The 19474-nt window shown below is 49.8% G+C and overlaps 1 protein-coding gene across 20 annotated transcripts in view; it reads right to left on the bottom strand.

The window, feature by feature from the left end:
* Positions 1-19474, bottom strand: part of DAB2IP (DAB2 interacting protein) — a 347539-nt gene that overhangs the window by 10688 nt on the left and 317377 nt on the right. For 18 of the 20 annotated variants that reach the window (XR_012665207.1, XM_048823306.2, XM_048823318.2 and 15 more), the window contains 5 exons: positions 15828-16029; positions 14923-15101; positions 11923-12796; positions 8628-8780; positions 2455-2657 (listed from right to left, as the gene is read on the bottom strand). Coding sequence is in view for 19 of the 20 variants with exons in the window: in XM_048823306.2 (XP_048679263.2) it covers positions 2455-2657; positions 8628-8780; positions 11923-12796; positions 14923-15101; positions 15828-16029 (1611 nt within the window). In the remaining variant the exon portion in view is untranslated. The remainder of the gene's footprint in view (positions 1-2454; positions 2658-8627; positions 8781-11922; positions 12797-14922; positions 15102-15827; positions 16030-19474) is intronic. The other 2 variants (XM_075120295.1, XM_075120297.1) reach the window with 2 other exon arrangements.

Raw genomic sequence — 19474 nt, 5'->3', positions numbered from 1 at the left:
CAAACCAACCAAAACTCTCTACTCCAATCGTTCAAAACCCTGCTGTTTGCTGTCTGACTGTTAAACTACTCTAGACATGAGCAAGCAAAGGATGAGGTGGGAAGGGAGGGAGCTTTAGAGCAGCTGATTTAGGAGAGCAGCTTAAAAGAAAGGAACGGGTCTAGCTTGGCTAAAGACGATGACATTGGGCCATAACAACCTATATGTATGTAAACACCATGGAGGCAGAGGGTTACTTGGGATGCCAGCTCGGAGTAATGAGATGGAGAGGAACACTCAGACCTTCCTGACAGTGAGAGATGTCTGCTGGAGACATAATCTCCAAAGGGGAGAGGCAGAAGCCCCATTGCTTTGGGTATAGAAAACAGGACAAAATAATATACTGAAAGGAAAAATCCTACCCTGAGCCCAGAGAGCTGGGCTGGGTTCAGAGGTCTCAACCATCTCTGAATTCTACCATTCCATGAACCAAGCAAATCTATGGATTCCGTCACCCCGAGCTTTAACAGAGACAGGTGCCCCTCCAAAGGGGCAGAGGGTCGCTGGAGTGAAATAGCTGACGTTTGCAAACCTGAGGTTGGAAAGAACATGGGAGCGGGTGAGGGCCCCTCCATTTCCAGCTGGATCCCAGGAAATGAAAAACAGTGAAAAGCTAAAAGTTGCCCACACTTGCCTGCACCTCAGAAGAAGTTTGATTCTCTTGTAGCTTGGGGTCAGTGCTGATTTCAGAACTACTTCCCTCCCCCAGCCCAAGAAACACAGATTGACTGAAAATGTAGTGCTTTGGTGACTGTGTATTTTGCATACAACAGTGTAACGCCACCAACGCCCATGGGTTATGCTAAGGGTTAATCTGGCCCAGCGTCTGAAGTGCTTCAGAGCTGACAGTGCTATGTAAATACCAAAGTATTTTTACAGCCCTGCACCAGGAGCTACATTCAGATAGCCCAAGCCCCTGGAAGCTTAGAGAGTTTTGATTCAGCCCATTACTGAGAAAGGAGCTAGCTGGAAATTTCACACCTGGTTCCAGGTTTAGCCTGTAAACCCACAACCTGCTCTGAATTTGAAGGTTTCCTGGATCCATAGATTCTAAGGCCAGAAGTGACCATTGTGATCACCTCGTCAGACACAGGCCATAGAACATCCCCCAATACTTCCTAGAGCAGATCTATTAGAAAACCAGCCAATCCTGATTTAGAGTGTCACCGATGGAGAACCCACCATGACCCCAGCAGACTTGTTCCAATAGGCAATTACTTCACAGACATAAACCAGCTTCTGTTCCAGACTCATTGTTTCCTTTATTAACACAATCCCTAATTGTGAAGTAATTGCCTATTGGAACAAGTCTGCTGGGGTCAAATTTCCAGGCACAAATTTCCAGGTGGCTGGATCCATCCCGGATTCACACCCTTCACTACTGGGCACAGGGCCAGTTGTTCATCTTTGGATATTAAAGGCCTTGGGCACTGCACCACTCCTGCACGTGAGATGGGACTATAGAATGAGAGGTTTCAGGGCACCATTTCCAGGATATCCTATTGCCAGGCTTGGATGTGGCCATTTTGAGTGTGTAACAAATAGTTTTAGACAGCACTGTCCGTCCTAAAGCACTCTGCAATCTACAGCTAGAGACGCCAGTCCCGCTACGACTAGGGCGACAGAGGGCAGCAGACAGTGGTCCACAGTGTACTGCACACCAGTGCCAGGAGAGGAATTATGGCAAAGAACGTTTAGCAGGGACTGTCGTGTTGTTGTGTGCCTGGCAGCACCTAGCACAATGGAGTTCTGCTCCATCACAGGGGCTCCTAGTTGCTACAAACAGTAATTATGCTCTACTCTTACAATCCCCCACCCCTATAATCTTGACTGTTCACACAGATTGAACATATTCACTATGGGGTAGGCCTTCCTCTAAAGGCTCATCAATAGAGGATAACAACCTACTGTTGCAACCAGCTAACAGAAGGTTATTCCTTGCTTAAGAGGTAGAGCGCTGTGCTGAAGACTTGTGATGAACCTTGTTTGTAAGATTTCATTTGAGACACCCACACAATGACCTGCCTCCATTTCGTTATCTCAGAAGAGTTAAACTGGCCCTCATGGGTTCCAGGAAAGCTTGCTGCTCCCCTTCAGCTGAGCTACAGCATCCTGCTTGCTTACAGATAATGCGGGGTGGGGCTAGAGTTAAAACACAATGAGGTACTAGTGGCTGCCTATTGCTTTAATGTGTAGTTTCTATCACAACTAAATGTATCCATTTTATTAACAATGACATAAACCAGCTTCTGTTCCAGACTCATTGTTTCCTTTATTAACACAATCCCTAATTATTTTTGGGGGGTTAAGGGGAGCTAAAGCTCCCAGGCTCCCAGTTGTCTACATGCAGCTACCTCCTTGCTACTATCATTTAGATGTTGGGGTTTTGCTCTCTCTCTCCGTCCCCCACCATACCTGCTGATGATCCCCTTCATCTGGATCTCTTTATCTTCCTGCTGTCTGCGGAGCCGCTCCTCGCTCTCCTCCAGCCTGGCCTGGTACTCCAGCATCAGTTTCTGGGTTGTCTCCTCCTGGCATTTGAACCTGTTTTCATACTCCTCCAGCTTCTTGTTGGAGATGCGGAGCTTGTCCTGCAGCACCACCAGGTCCTGCTGGTACTGCAGCATTTAATGAGAAAGCACAAGGCATTTTTATTGCTAGGGCTTTTCCCTCACCAAGACTCCAGTAACCCAGCCATGACCGTCTCCTCGCATTAGACTAGCTGCAAACCCGCATAGGAGCAACCCTGAATAGCTGCTCAAAACCTTCTCCTCTTCCATCTTCTCCTCCAGACTGCACGAGGAGTGGGGCTGCCCTTCTGCTGGGATGACAGGTTTACTAGCAGGTGCAGAGAATGGTTGGTTAGCATAGTTTGGAACTTAAAATGAGGATGCAAGTTAGCTCGACTGACTGGCAAATGTATGTGGGCAGCTGCTCAAGATGAACAGCAGTACAGGGTTAGACACAGCCAGGTGAGGCAGCACTGGTGGGGTTCTGGCTTCAGGCATCTGCTCGTCAGGTCTGTGTAAATCAAGGGGTGGCACTGTGAATTCTGCATATGCTTGCATCTGAATCCAGTCAGTTGGCATTCTAGGAAAAGCTGCCTTCCTACGGGTTCATACGGCCCGAGTTTAGGGACAACATTTGAGACCTGACTGTCTGGAAGTGAAAGCCTTGCAGGCCAAGCAACAGCTCATTCAGAGCGATCCCTGCCTGACTGGGCACTGGGGCAGCTACAGCCTTGGAGCTCACAGCCCCTGTAGTCAAAGGACAGTGAAAATGCTCATCAAGGAGCCACTCTTCCAAGCCTAGGGCCAAACCCAGCATGAATCCGGCACCGATCCCACTAAATCCAGGCCACGCTACAGGAGCAGGGGCTGGGCTGGGTTTTGGTGGGATGTGCTTAGTTCCGGAATGTGTTACATTTTGTTACCCTGCTGGGTTTTCTGCACAGATGCACCCAGCTTGGAGACCTTTTCAAAAGGAGCGAACCCAGCTCTGGGGGGCTACGTGGAGCTGAAGCTATGGCAGGCATCACCATTAAACACAGCTGGACCCCAGGGTGACCGAGAACAGCGGAGACCACGCGGATCACATGAGCTCAGCGAGTAGCACTTTCGATGCTGAATGGTTATTTGCTTTTTTAAAGGAAGCGTCGAAGCGTTGTAATGAAAGATGCTGGTCTGGCCACCCTGGAGACTGAAGGTCTCAGCACAGACAGTGCCAATGCAAGATTCATCACACTGGCCTCCGCCAAAGCACCTCTCTGCAGCCAATTCAATCATCCTCCATGGAGACTGCCCCCGTTGCCAGCCGCTGTCGGGGTAGGTCTTGGGAGGCTGATACCTGTCCGCTGCGGCCATCAAACTCAGCGCACATGGGCCATCACGCAGCCAGCAAATGATAACCACATTTGGTCACATACCACGGGAGTTACTCTAATTGGGCCCAAACACTCCTATGGGATTTGCTCTAATAAACAACCATCAGATGCCCCCACAGGGCACGGATGCCCCATTGTCTATGGCCAAGCTTTTATTAATGTGCATTTTCCCTAGGAAGCTGGTGCTTCTGAAGCCAAACACATGGCTTAGAGCCAACTCCCACTGAAGTCAGTGGGAGTTGGACTGAGCTCGGAGCAAGGGCTCGCACTGGGCACGACTGATCGGAGACGGTCAGTTGTACACCAGTGCAGTTTTAGATGATCAGTGCAGAAAACTGACTTTCGCTTAACCCACAGGGTCAGAATTTCAACCCAGGGCTCAATGGGAGAGGAGGTAGTGCATGAAGCCAAGACTCCACCTACTGTGCTTTTCATGTAAAAAAAAACTCTGAAAAGGTTTTGGTAAAATAAAAGTAAATAGTGGCAAGACTCTCAGGAAACAAATGAACAAGTTCAAAACACGGGGGATTTTTTTTACTCAGTAACATTGGATTGAGCTGTGGTAGCTCAGCATTTGGTACAAACTTACTGAGACAAAGGGAAACTCCAGTGTACAAATGTGCAACAGAGAAGAGATTTTTACTTTGCAAGGAGTGACTTTTCTCAATTGCTTAAGAGTGCCCTCGCTCTAACAAATTACCAATGATTAATAAGCAAACAGGAACCTGCCATTTTGATGAGCTGTTAAAGGAGTTTGAGACATTGTAAATACCTGACTAAACGCAGACGACTTTCAAATCTGAGCTAAGGCAACTTATCGAGTATATGACTGGTTACAATAAATGAAGAGGGCTCTGGTTGCTTTTGCTATTGATTTAGTAAATAGTGGCTACATAGCTGGTAATGTAACCTTTTGGTTTTAACCCTAAATGAACAGAAGGTACTCGACACCAGCTCTGCACGTCTCCTGCCTCTGCTGAGCACTCAAACGGCAGGCTGCATTTGTGTTCCAATGTACGCCCTCACACAGGGCCTCCTTCCGGGGACCATTAGTAGAATGGCAGCTCTCTCGGAGTGGGAGACGCGAGCCCCATTCACTGATTGGAGATGGCAAGGGCCAGATTCTAGCTGTGTCAATCAGTGCAGCTCCAGTGATGGCAAATTGCTACAGTCATTTCCATTGGCTGAGAAGCGACTACAACCGCGACCCACACAGCTAGGAATTCATGATGCTGAATAATTTTGTGAGCAGCTGGAGTATTCGAATGATGGCAGGCAGAGATGGGAAAGCCCTAGAAGATCCTTCGGCCACGGCAGAAGACAGCTGTGACAAATCACTGTGGTTTTCCTTTAATCAGGTTTTTACAGAGTCCCTGAGACAACACAGTTCACGCACACCACCTGGTGAAGAGGGGGAGACACCAACGCCCAGACAGTGCACAGAGTGGAGTCACTCAGACACGGAGAGATTCCATACCTACCCTACACTTAAAATAGGAGCAGCGTAAGGGAGCTCCAGGGATAGCAGGAGAAGCCTCAGGAGAGCGTGGGAGTCGCTCCTGTCTCTAGAACACTTGTCTCATTGTTGGTTACCATTCAAGTCTTACAGTAATGGGGAGAGAGATTATGCTAATGAAGAACTTTAATGCCAGTGACTGATATGACAACAAAGTAACAAAGGATGCTGCATGGGAATGAGACACCAGGCTCCGGTGGGGTTTGCGTTTTGATATTTTGGCAGGGAGCAGGATTTATTGAAATACCGTCAGACCTCGTAATCCTGACGTGGTCTGTCTCTACCCAGGCGGAGTACATACTGGAGGAGAGCCTGCAGCATCCTGTCCCTCCCTCAGCCTGTGGGTGAAAACATGGTGGAGATCTCTCTGGCAGGGCAGAAAGCCAGTGCCAGAAGCTGCAGAGAGTGGAATTCACTTGAGAGGCCATCTGTTAAAAGATGAGCCAAGGTTGCCACAGAGTCGGTTTGGTGAGAAGGAGTTTAGTGACTACCAGTGGGGAAGTGGCACACGGAGTCTGCTAACTGGGGTACCTTCTGCCTTGTCAGAGTAGTTTGCAGGTGTAAATTAGAGCATAAGCCTTCCAAGTGGTTCCTCACTCACGTTACTCTGCTGCCCAGCTCTCTTGCAGCAACTACACCAGCCATGCTGATCTCCCGTGCTCCATGCTACACCCCAGTGAGCACCGGTTTCACTGGTGACCACTTTTGAGACCCCTGCTGGACTCTGTGCTAATTACACGGATTCTACTCTACTCTCATTTAGCAGTCGAGATTTTTATAGCCTAAAAATGAAGGCAGCTAGCTGGCTGACCTTTCCCCACACCAGATGCTTTCCTCCGCCCATTTCTTTTCATGTTATAAAGATGCCAAAATGGGGGAAAATCCATTAATAAACTGGGGTAAACTCTTAAAAACTACCCAGGGACTTTTTTCTTTTATTTGAAAGGTGGGAGATTTCTCCTTGTGCGTCTCAGTCCCTGCCTGACAAAGGCTTTGGCACGTCACTCAAGTTTAACAGATGACAGCCCAGAGAATGGTGCAGCACCAGAGAAATTAGACAGAGAAAGTCAGTGTTACAAAACTAGAAACGTCCCTGTCCCTCAGAACAATACACGGAGGACTAGCGCTCCAAGTTTCAGGTGATAATGAATGGCTAATGGGAGGAAGAATTACAGTTTGTGAGCTCCACTACCAAAGTGCCTCCAATGTCTGGCTGCTGGGAGAGCTTCTTGCAAATTAAAAAGAAAAAGATCCCCCCCCTTCCCCAGTGTATGTGATTTGCACTCTGACTGGTCTTGTTGTGCTGGGCATGAAGCTGCTGGTGTCACCAACGGGCTAACCCGTCACAGACAAAAGTGATATAATCCTGGTCAGATATGACATAAGCTCTTTGCTTTTCCCTAGTGCCTGATGAAACCTTCCCCTAGTGATCTGGTTTGAGTTGCAGTATCTTCCGCAAACTCTGACTGTAACATCTTGATTTCTAGCTCCACTCGCTCACCAGGCACGCTGGTCTCCTCCTCAGACTGGGCTGGGAGCTGGGGAACCCAGCCAATCCATCACTCTTCCTACAGCGAGGGCCGAGTAGTGCGGAGCAAATAATGGACTTAGTGGCCGAATGGAAAAAGCTGAAAAAATCTGGTTCATTTCAAACCAAAACTGAATCTTTTTGGGTGGTTTTTCTTGCCGAAACAAAAAAAAATCCACAACCCAAATGTTCATTCGAGTCACACAAAATGTTTCAAATGGCGATTCAACTCCATGTTTCATTTGGAGAAGATTGCTGTGAAATGAGAGACACAAGGTGGGGGAGGGAATATCTTTTATTGGACCAACTTCGGGGAGGGAGGGGGAAGAAACGTTCAAGCTTACACAGAGCTCTTCCTCTTCTTGATCTGAAGCAGAGCTCTGTGAAGCTCCAAAGCTTCTCTCTCACCAACAGAAGTTGGTCTGATAAAAGAGATTCACCTACCTTGTCTCTCTAATATCCTGGGACCAACATGCCTCCACCAACGCTGCTTACAACCGTTTTGAAATGAAACCTCCAGAGAGTTTGTTTAGAAAACGTCAAGGCAAAACATTTTGACACTTGATTTTGTTTTTGGATATTCCTGACATCTCACCTGAAATTCACCAATAGCTTCAGTGCCTGGAAAAAACGCATTTTGTGGTGAATTTACTATTTGCTGAACATATTCTGTGCAACTCTAATGCGGAGCTACTCCCTGGCGTGGGGTGCTGAGATTTCACACAGCAGCTAGAGGCTGCACCTGCCCTGGGAGCCGGAGGTGCGAGTCCCAGCACGCGTGGACATTCCTGGGCTCGGTCTCCCCGAGCCAGCGCGCCAGCGCGCCACCGACCACGGCGTAGCGGTGGTAGCAGAGGCAGCAGCGGGTGGCGGCAGGGGCTCGTCGCTCTGAACACACCCCCATGGGTACCCGGCAGATCTGCGCTCAGGACCGCTCGCCTGTGCTGCCACTTGCCGCCGCCCACTTGCCTACTGTGGCTACACTCCTGTCGGTGCGCTAGCCCGATGAGCACGAGCACGTACGCCCACTCAAGCTGGGCATCACCCCCCGAGCACAAGACACAGCCTTTGAGACGTTCTTGGAGCGCGACGGGTCTCTGGTCTTGGTTACATGGCCTCAACCGGCAGCAACCTCCTTCCAGCCAATGGAGTCACGCCAGCCTAACACTCCTGTAACTGGGATCAGAACCTGGCCCCTCTCCTTGGAATGTGCTAATGGCTTTTGTAAGCCTGAATGCTGGAGCTCATCTTGCCCCACCTCCCCTGAGCAAGCCAGGAGAGCTGCCTGCTACTTCCTGCCTTGTTCATTTCGTTCCATTCTTTAGTTCACTTGGTAAGCCCTGTTCTCTGCAGTGGGGGAGCAGGGGCACTGACATGCACTGCTTATGCTGGCTCTGCTGTGCCCTGATGCTCTAGCTTCTCATACTCGCTCCTGTCCCCTCTGTTCCTCTCTTGCCCTGAGAAGAGGGACAACCCAGTTCGTGAAGCCTGAGCAGGATCCCCAGCATTCTGCCCCTGACGTGCGGCAGGGGAACAGTGGGGTTTCTCCCAGGGCTGCTGAGTCCCCTGGAGACCCCGCCTCACCCCGTGCAGCTCAGTTAAATGACGTTTAAGGAAACTCTCTCTAGTTAGACACTTGTTTCAATCCAGTCAGGTTTTACCTTTTCTGCTTGGCTGAGCTCGTCCTTATTCCTGAGCTTATCCCTGTGCTTGGAATCTGGGTCAATGCTTTCATCTTCTAAAAAGTGCATGTTCATATTCAAAAGCCATGCGGCAGTGCGGTCCAGGGCATTGGGGTTCACAGGAGAAGGGGCCTACAATGAAACATACAACCATAACAAAAGAAAAATCGGTAACAAAAATGGATGTGAAGCTAGAGAGCAAGAGAGTTTCCTTCCAACCAAGCCCAAGGCCCCAGTACTGCTCCGATGGAAAGGAATGGATTAGAGTGCCCGAAGGGGTCTGGGAGAGAGCAAGGACACTGCCTGTTAATGCACCTTATTTATTTGAGCTTATTAATGTCAGCTTGCCTTTATAGGCCCAATTCTGCCGCCCTACAAATCCACTGCTGTTAATTGGGCTTCAAAGGGATCTGCTCAAGATCAAGAGGCCCTAGTTCCTGGGCAGCTCTTGCTATTGTCTCATGCCACGTGGCCTGTCAGGGTTCATGCTGCAGGCAGACAGGTTGTGTCTGCTCAGCCTCTGGGTAGAGCTGTTGCTTAACTCTTGAGCTCCTCCTCCATTGAGATGCCTCTTCACCTGCTGCGGAGATTTCACTACAGCCACAAACAGATTTACAAAGTGAAATGCGATTTTTGATCACACTGATCACACTGGGGCCTCCTGAAAAATCTACGGTTCTTCAAAGGCAGGTAGTCACATGAGGGACCCTACAACAACAAACCTTGGGGCTCTGCGTTTCTTAATGCTACAGTGGCTCAGAGAATGGGATTCTTGTAAGTTTCCTTTAGAGGAGAATTCTCTCTAGCCATCTGCACTACAGAAATGCTACTGTAAGCAGTACTCTACCATCAGCAAGTTAAAGACACCTGCCCACCTATTGCCCTGGGCAGTGTCTCTGTAAACCCAAAGGCAAACAAAATTGGCTAGAGATTTTCCAACCACATTATAAACTCCAGGAAGTGGATTTCCAGCTATTTTTCCTCCATCAGAGCTGGCTACAAATTGCAGTCAATGATGTCTCAGGCTGAACGTTGTGGGTTAGAGTGAATGTGCCAAGAGGATCCAGGCTGAAAACCCAGACATGTCAGAGACTTGTTCACACCTCCAGCTCCCTCGTCCTTTTAGTCAATCACCAGCAGTATCAGCATGAGAGCAGATCCCTCGCTCTGAGCTGGAAAGCCCTGGATGGAGAATTCTTCATAGGAGCATTTGGGGAAAGTCCTCCCAGCTCAAGTCAGATGATTCCATGATGGCTCAGTGGGAATGGAAACAATTACACTGATGTTACTACCCCTCCCTCTCCTGCCCCTCCAAGTAAATCTTGCCCTCTGGATCTCAGACTTTGAACCTGAAGTTTCAGACTCAGCTCTTGGATTATCTCCCTGCCATAGATGGGCCCTTAGCTTCCTGCCTTTTGGGGCGCCTCTGGACTGGGAATTGTGACCATGGCAGGAGCAAAGAATGCAGGTCTCTCAAAAGTGCGTGGCCACAAGAGGTGGAGGAAATTGTCCCTATTGTTCCTTTCAGCCCTGTAGAAGATGTTTGGGGTTTTCCAGCCCCGTGAGTGCTGACAAAATGGGGGTCAGCCCTGCATGAATGGTGCCTCCTCCCTCTCTGGGCTTCTTCCTCTGAACATGACCGAAAACCCCGAGCTAAGTGGATTCAAAATTGGATCCACCATGTGAAATAAAATGAGGAAAGAGGCGGTCGGAAGCTCTTCCAATCAGCAGCAGTAAGGGACTCGGGAATCCAAATGACACGGCCACTGAATGGGATGTATTTCCTCTCAAACAGCATTAAGCCCCGTTGAGTGGGATCAAGCAGTTTCATTATGATTGGCATGGACTGTTACTATACCACTCGGATACACAGATAAAGAGGCAGGAGCGGCGTGGCAGGGACTCCTGCTCCCCCGAGGAGAACCTTTTGCGGGGACAAGGAGTGTGAACACAAATTGGCCAGAGCTCTGTGAAGGGTCATCACACATTCATTCCACTCAGCATAACAACTCTGGAGCAGCCCCCATTCCCGAACAGGCCCCCAAGTGCTTTGCCAACCTCTCTGCCTTCCCCACATAATGAGTATCGATCCTTATTATATAAATGCTGCTATATGCCCAGCTTGCTAATGCCTACGCCGACAGACAGCTCCGCTGTCCACAGCTGATTGACAAAATGTCTTTTAATGGCCAGCGCTGGTAAAGGGCTCTGTAGAGTCCTTGAAAAAGAAGAGTAATTGTGCACACCTGTCTGTCTCTTGCTTTCAAGAGGGCTGCCTCCGGGGAGCTGTTCCACTGTTTCTGGATTGAGATGGAGGGGATAGTCGTTAGCTAGCCACATCTTTTTTCGGGGTGTTTTTTTGTTTTTTTTTAAAAGAAATCTTCATTTGAAGTATCATAAATCCTCGGTGTGTTTCTTTCCCTATGGGATTAGTTCTGAGAAAAAAAATAAGTGCTAGGAAAACTATTTCCACGTGCCAGCCAAACGGGATATGTCCCAGGCATGGGGACAAAGCAGAGTGACCTGCTACTTTTATTATCAGGGCTACATGCAGTGAAATTCACCCCCAGGCAAAGGTGGACTTCAGCTGGCGCACAGTCTTTGTGCACAGGAGGGAATTTCAGTGTTGCTGATTTTGCTGGAATGACGGCTCTTTCCCCTTTTTTCCACCCCTCCCTTTGCTTCCCCTCCCCAAAAATGCATCCATGGGAGATTCTAAAAGGCAAAACTAACAGGATTGGGAGTGTCCAGTCGCACCACGTCCCCAGCGAAACAGCAGCAGGACGGAACCTCTTCCTGAGCGGAGATCAGGTCCTGATCCGAGTCTGTGAGATGGAACTTGACTGACTGTGGCATGGGATGAGCAGTTGGCACGTGCAGGCAAAGCAGTGAGAGGATGGTGGAGCGGAATGGAGGAGAGGCTCTAACCCCATCGCCGCCTGCAGCCCCGAGGCAGTCGCACTCTAGCAGAGGAAACGGACGCAGCAAACTCCGAGAGCAAAAATGTAAACGTCACCTTTTCAGGATGGGCTCTGTCTCAGGCCAGGCTTCGGGCAGGAGCCAACGCATGGCCCCCCACATGGGCCAGTGCGGCCTTGCACTGACTCAGCGGCTTGGAGCCAGCCCCACCTCCCCATTCTGCTGCCAGACTGGAAGGGGAGGAAAGTCATGGCCTAATCTCCCAATTCCCTCCAACCATTTGGGGCCTGATCCCCACCCACATCCCTTCCACCCACAAGGCCAGCTTCGCTCGGCATGACCTCCTGGCACTAACCTGTTTCTGCATGGTGCGCGGCTTCATCTCTGGACTGTCGCCCTTAGAGGAGGAGGACTGCTGCCGGAGGCGGGCCCCGCTGCCCGGCCAGTCGGGTGAGGAGGACATCATGCTCCCGCTGGAAGGTCTCTGGTACTGAACCGTGTTCAGCAGCGAGGGCGGCGTCCTGCCCCTGGTGACCGGCGGCGGGGGAGGTGGCGGTTGGTCTATCCGCCTCTGGGGGCCGGCGCTGTTCTGCCGGGGCATGGCGGGCTGGCCACCTTTTTCTGTCAGAGAGAGCTGCCGGCGGGCCAGCTCCCCCGTCCGCCGGGTGAAGTCCTCGCTCCCAGCAGGGTTGACGAAGCCATGCTTGTTGGCCGTCAGCTCTTCGCTGTTGCTGTGGGAGCTCAGGGAGCTGTGGCACTCAGAGCCAGAGTCCCCCAAGCCCCGGGGGGACAGCGGGAGCCCGGCCGCCATCTGGTACACCGGGTTCTGGAATGATAAAGGTGCTAAAAGCTGGGGCCTGCCAGGCGCGCTCTCAGAATTGGGCGTGGTGGGGGTCTGGCCTACCCTGCGCACCGTGGCCATGCCAGTCACGTTGTTCTGCTGAGTTCGTGCGGTCCATATGCCCTGTAACTGCCCGACAGACGACTGACTGTCATTGAGGGAATCCGCGGCCCCAGGTGCATTTGCCCCACTGTCCAAAATCCGATTGTCCTGCAAGTCCACCATGGACAAACTCTTGCTGCCATTGGACATCTGCACATCAGGCTCATTGGCCTCCGAGTAGCTGGAGCTTCGGGCGGGCGAGGGCTGAGCCCCAGCAGACCTTGTGACAAAAAACAAGTCCTTGTTTTCAGGGGTCGGAGACGGTAACCGTGTGAAATCTATCAGACTGCGGGGACATAAACGCATAAAGGGAGGGGAGAGGAGAAGAAGAAAGAAGAGCTGTGAATGCTACACTGCAGCAGGCAAAAGTAATCAGCAAAATGAAACTAGCAGGAAAATCAATATAGCCCAGCAGTGTACAGCTAAGCAAACAAGCCAACGCCCCAGGACGCATGTGAGGGGGGTGCAAAACTCGGTCACAGTACTGCTCCCCTGGGAAGAATGGATTAGGGCTAGAGCTGGGCAGAAAATAGAGATTCTGTGCTGGGAAACATTGAGAGATTAAAAGCGGTCCAGACTGACGGCAAAAAGCCAAAATTTAATGGAAAAAAATTGGTGCAATGTTTCCTTTCAATTTTTTGATTTTGACTTCTTTTAAATTATCATGTAATTTACATTTCAAAATGAAAAGTTGTTAAGAACGGACAAACAGGAACTTTTCATTTTGAAAATGTCAAAACAGGATGTTTTACTAATTTCAAAACTTGTTTTTTCTGAAAACATTTCGAGCCAGGAAATCTGTTGACATTGGCCTTTTCCTGCCAAACATGTTTGGTTTCAACAAATCAGCATTTTCTGATGAAAGAATGTTTAGTGGAAAAATTCATGGCCAGCTCTCATCAGATCCTCTCTGTCAAGAAGAGGCAGTGAGGTTGGATTTGTCAGTGTACTGCGCGTGTGTGTGTGTAAGCGTGTGAATGCACAGACACACATGTACATGAGGGAGGGGTGTGGGGTTGGGGATGGATGGGTGTTAGTTGTGTATGAGCAAATGAGAGTGTCTGTGTGGGCATGTTGTATGTGGGAGTGGCTGAGAGGTCTGGGAAGATGGGTCTACTTGTGTGAGTGAGAAGCATCGTGCCGATGTGATCCTTGGATGCTTTGTATCACCAGTTACAACCATGCTGACCAATACTGTCTCATTGTTTCCTTGTGCTCCCCTGTCTGTCTGCATCTGTCTGCTGTCTCTTGTCTTATCCTGAGATTGTAAACTCTTTGCACAAGGATCATCTTTTGGTTCTGTTTGTACAGCGCATAGCACAGTGGGGTCCTAGGCACTAGGATAATACAAATAAAAAAACCCAGCAATAATGACGATAATAACTAGCACCAACGTTGACTGCTGCTTTCCAAGGAAAGGCAGAGGCCTCGTCACCCATTCCTCCTACAGTAAACTGACAGAGTTGTGCACCATTGATTTGCGGTGGATAGGGCAAGGGCTTTGCAGTAGTTTCATGTGAATATGTCAGATCAAAGATGCTGCATTTACATTTACGTAGGAAGTATTTGGGCCAGAGTATTTTGTTCAGAGAAATTCTCCCTGGCACAAAATGTGAAGAGCTTTACCCCATGCAGGGAAACATTAGAGATGAAAGCTCTGATTACAGAGCAAGTCCGGCTTCCTCTTGCTGGGTCCCTCACTCCTAATTAGATTGTTCAATAATTTCTAGCTCCCATTTAGAACCTATTTTACTAGTGGAGGCTTTTCATTTGTGTGAGTTCCTGCATCTTCAGCAAATAGGAATAAAACTAGCATTATAACTCTGCAACACGATCCGCTGTTCGACCACCGGGACCGAAATTCCTCAATGAGAAAGCCAAGAAGAGTGTGTTCAGGGACTGGGCCTGTGGGCTATTGCTCAGTGGTTTTACATATATAATAAAAATTAGGCAGAGCAGGCTGAAAACCCCAATAAGCAAACTACCAAAGGGTGAGTGACTGTTAGGGAAACAACCAGTGATTTGGATCTAAATGTACTCAGCTCCGATCCAGTGCTTTACAAGCAGGATGGGCCCAATCCTGCCTGATTGCCATGTATAGAATTCCCACTGAATTTATTGATAAATCCTCCCGTCCTGCTGCACTTGCACGTGTGCGTGTGTGCACACACGCACACAGAGTTTTCGGATTGGGCCTTCTCCCATCCTCACACTCACGGGTGGGAAGGAGGAGAGTATTCTATTCCCCAGATTAAGTCTGGCAAACTCCCAGCCACACCTCGCTTTGCCCGGCTCTGCATGCAGCCAGCCGGGTACCACAGGCTGACACTCACAGAGTATTTGCTATTTCCCTGGTCAATGGCCAGGAGCGTCCGTGAAGATTTCCTCCTGAGGTGATGCTCGCTCTCTTACCCAGATAAGTCATTCTCTATCACCATTTTCTGTAGCCCAGCAGAGATGCTGTTGCCAGCATTTGGAGTCGATGCAGTATGGTCAGCTGTGACGGAGACCTGCACACACGCTGGGTTACTGAGCGCAGCGTTGACGTCCCTCAGAATCCGAGGCAGGGGCCCAAGTTTTGTTACAGTGCCCTGAGGAGAAATGGGTACAGAAACGTTACAGGCTGCTTGCTTCCTACATAAAGAGAACCCTGGCCAGTTGTCCCAGGATCTGCAAAGTCTCTCAAGGAACTCTTTCTTAGCAACATTAGTTTCCTCAGTCGGTCAGCCACACTTCTTTGTAGTAGTAGGGGTACCCCTCCTTAACTCGTGTGTGGATCAACAGAGTCTGTACACAGAAAAAAGCAGGTGTGTGTAAGTCTGGTCCAACCGGTCTTGATGGAGACCCATTAATTAAAAACGTTTCTTTTTTAAAGTGAAACTAGCTGAAGTCAGGAGGCACGTTCTGTTCCTTCCTACTGCACGACACTTGCTGAGACAGAGGTGAGGTCTAGTGTTCTGAGCACAGGACTGGGAACCAGCAGCACCAAAGTTCTGATCCCCCCTGCCTCGGTTTCCCCGCTGGATAAGGGGATAATTATACTTACCTGCCTCATAGGGGAGTTGTGAGGATTAGACAGACAATGTGTGCAAGGCTACAGAAGTGCTAACCACTGCTAGACTACAGAGATCCTGCTACTCAGTTATCCCTTCCTGATAACCAACAGACGTCTTTCTTGTGGATGGTTTGCAAGGAACCGCCGTGTAGTGTGGTGCATGCTAAACTCCCAGTCACTCCCCGCAATCCCAGGAAGTGTCTGACTGAGGTGTGACCCCCGTAGAGCTTGCCCCTCCAGCTCCCCATCTCCCCATGGGTACCTGCTCGAGCTGAGAAATGACCTCCCACAGTAGAGAGTGCAAAGTGGACAATTCCCGGCCCAGGTCGATGTAGCCTTCAAAGCCAGCTGTGTTCGAGATGGTTTCTGGATTGGAAATCTCCAATAGAAATCGCTGCATGTTAGTCCATTCGTGTTCCAGAAACTGATTCATGAAGGACATATACTCCTCTTTGCTGCCAAACCTGCCAAGACAGGCACATGAATCTCAGCTAGAACTTGTGAGTAATGGCGCACAAGTAACCAGCTGTAAACAGCACAGGGAGGAACAGAGCTAATTAGCGCCATGCTGAGCCTTTCTTCCAGCCCTCTGCACCCTTTCCTGTGCCAGGAACCACCGCCATTTGTCCAACTCCTTTGCCTCCCGCTTTGGGGACTGAGATGAAGTGGGGCATTTGACCCAACCCACCCTTCCATACTGATGTGTCTTTGCAATCTAGAAGCAGTCGCTGATCTTGCTGCTTTGAGCCATCTCTGTGCAAATACAATTCCTGACCGATGCTAAACAAAAGCCTCCCCTGTGTCTAGCAAATACCCGGGACCCAACGTTCACGGAAGGGCCTGTCCCTCCAGCAGCTAGCCTGGGATCTGGCCTGATACAGCCACTGGAAGTATCGCTACCAAGTCACTGCTAACATGCAGTCCTCTTTCTCCCAATGATCATTGCCCAGCACCTGAATCCCTTCTCCTGCCCTCTGCCGCTCTCTGCGATGTGTGGAGTGACAGCCCGTGGCAGAGCTCCTGAATGCTGCCACCCCAGTGCATTAATAATGTCATTTCTAGTAGCCCGTCTGCCACAGTCTCTGCTGTCTGTGTCAGAGACAGCGTCTGTTCCTACGTGTGAAGGCTTGCAAGGCGAAGATGTGTCTGGCATGAGAATGTGCTGGGTGTCAAGCTCCAAATATGCTCACTGAAAGATGAAAGGGAGACAGGACAGGGATGAAGGCTACAGATTGGGCAAAACTCCCACTGACTTCACTGGGGCCAGCGTACGTGTATTTGAATCGGGGTCCAGCAGCCTCAGGACCAGCCCCTCCCCTCCATGTTGTCTGCTTGGCCCATTTGGGATGGTGGAGCCTAAGAAAAATCATCCCCCACGTGGGGCTGTTACTGCTCAGCATCGCATGCAAAAGGGAGAAGGCAGGCAAGACCTCCTGCTGTCAGTGCACTCCTCTACAGAGCTGCTAAGTGCAGTTTAGTTTTCAAAGTGGGAGTAGAAATCTTCAGCCATAGCCCCTTATGCTGGGATCTTGTAAGTTCAGTAGGTTCAAGCCTAAGTAGTGGCGGTGAGACCTTGAAAGGCAAAGCCAGGGTACCGCAAGCAGTGGCATAGGTGGGACTCTTCCCTCTGAACCACGTCCCAGTGAGCTAGTAGCAGGTACTGTACCACTGGAGGTACAAGGTTTGGAATAAGACCTCATCTGACAACCTATTGTTTTGCTCATTTAAACCCCCCGGGGGGCGCTCTTTGTACGAGCACGTTCCATTAATCCCCTCGTCTTGGCTAACTCCCACGACACCTCACTGAAATCTGGCAATTTCAGGCAAGGTAGCTTTTACTGATTCCGAACCACTGACTGGTGCTACTCTGTTCTGCCCACTCAGAGGTGGTTGCATTTCAGTAGTGGGAAAAGTGACCTCTCTGTATGGTCTGAAAAGTGTAAGTGCTTTGGGTTCTTTGGCTGAGAGTCACTTTGTCATTGTGCTCCAGTTACATTAAGAGCAGGGCCAAGCGCCTTCAAACAGTTCCACAAGGGAATTAGGGCCTGATCCGGCTTAAATTCACGTCTTTTGCATCAAGTGGCTTAAACAGAGGTCATAAATGGAATAAATCCGATGGTCTTAGCCAGGTCCCAAGTTCAAAGTCACGTAACAATTTGGCACAATTAGTGGATTTAACTTGAAACATACAGACAGGGCAGGTGTAGCCAGGGGAATGCGGAGGGGGAAGTGTGGGGCGACACAAACTGGATTCATGTGTGAGAAAACACTAGCAGGATAACCGACGAGGCTGCAGCTCATATATGGGGAAACTGGCCATCTACGCTAGACCTCGCTCCCGCTGGCACTAGCTGCCCGTCATGTTCCTAAGCACTAAGTTAAATTCACCCTCTGAATGCCGTTCGTGGACCTGGAACACCAGATCATCAGGGACCTTGGGGCTTCTGTCCAACATTTGCCCAATTCTCTTTTGGAGCCAGTTTATTTTCGTTGGATTCTCTGCGCCACCCCCCGCTCCGCCCCATGTCATCCAGTCTTCGTTCTACTGAAAATGTCTTATTTAAAGCATGACAGATCCCCTTCTACTGGCTGGTACGAGGAGACTTGCTGGGGGAGGAGGTCGGCAGTGACGTTGGCTGCAGGAGAGCTCAGCTCGATTGCTCAGGCTTGAGTAATGCCAGCTTAGTTAAAGAGCCTTTCTTGCTAGGTCCAGAAACGTGAAACTTTTAACTTTTAGTTAAGGACGGGTCAGAAAGATGGATACTTTCTGTCACTTAGTGTAACACACTTGTACATCTTATGTTTGTGTCTGGCTGTGGGCATGTGAATTAAATTAGTTTGCAATTCTAAGAAGCTTTTGACTGAGGTTGTCCATTCACATTTCCAAGAGCTCATGGTTCTGTTGTCAGAGCTCAGGATAAGTAGCTCAGAGCTTCCACTGCAGCCAGTGGAAAGATTTTCAGAAATCTCTTCCTTTGTTTCCACCAACCCTCTGGGCTTAGATAGAGATTGACAGCTTCCCCAATTTCTTCCCCCATCCTCCAAGTTCAGAGACGTTCATTTTAATAACTGGGGTGATCCCTGAGCTCAGTTTGAGGGAGCAGATTCCCCCAGAGCTACAGATTCCATAGGCTCTGGCAGCATCATTCATTCGGGGTCTGGGCTGTGCAGTGCCTCCGCTGGGACTGTGAAGAGCTCACGCACTTTAGTCACATCCAGCTGGGTAACTGTGGGACAGAATGGTGGACGGCACCTTTCTTACCAACCCTGGTGTACTTCAAAACTGGGCGTTTCAACTTCTGCCCTATCTGCCTCTCCCTGGGTTGAGAATGGGCCGTTCTGCTCAGAAAAGGCCTAGCAGCAGGTCGGTTTGGAGAATAAAATGGTCTCTCTCCCAATCGAGGTATGGCTGGAGGCACTGACCTAGTGGGAACGGGAAAGGCAAGGTGTTTCCCATGGGGGGAATGTGGAAAACAGAGGAAACAGCAGGCACTTCTGTAAGTCTGTCTGTCTAGAGGGTGGCTGAAGGTAGCAGCAGGGACAAAATTGCCTTTGCTGACTGACTGTTCCTTAGTGGGAATAAAAATGGTCACCAAATCTCTCTGAGCAATGGTTTCTTATCTGCTGCTGTTCAGTGGCCAATCTCAATGAGTTGGATCTCAGTCCTGCTCCTGACATCACACCTGGCACGAATTGCCCCCTTTGCAGCTAGTTTCAGCAGACAGGCCGAGGACTGCGTTCTCACCAGACCCTGCTCCTGCTTCCCTTGAAGTCACTGCCATTGACTTCCATGGCACCTGGGTGCCTGCAGTTCTGGCTGCATCCCACGCAGGATGGCTGCCTTGCAGGCTGTCAGGCTAGCACTGAATATTCACTGAACACAATTAACTGACACTGCAGACTCCTTCA

This window comes from Caretta caretta, chromosome 16 (genome assembly GCF_965140235.1).
Source record: "Caretta caretta isolate rCarCar2 chromosome 16, rCarCar1.hap1, whole genome shotgun sequence".
NCBI lineage: Eukaryota > Metazoa > Chordata > Testudines > Cheloniidae > Caretta > Caretta caretta.
This window is presented reverse-complemented; position numbering and strand designations above follow the sequence as displayed.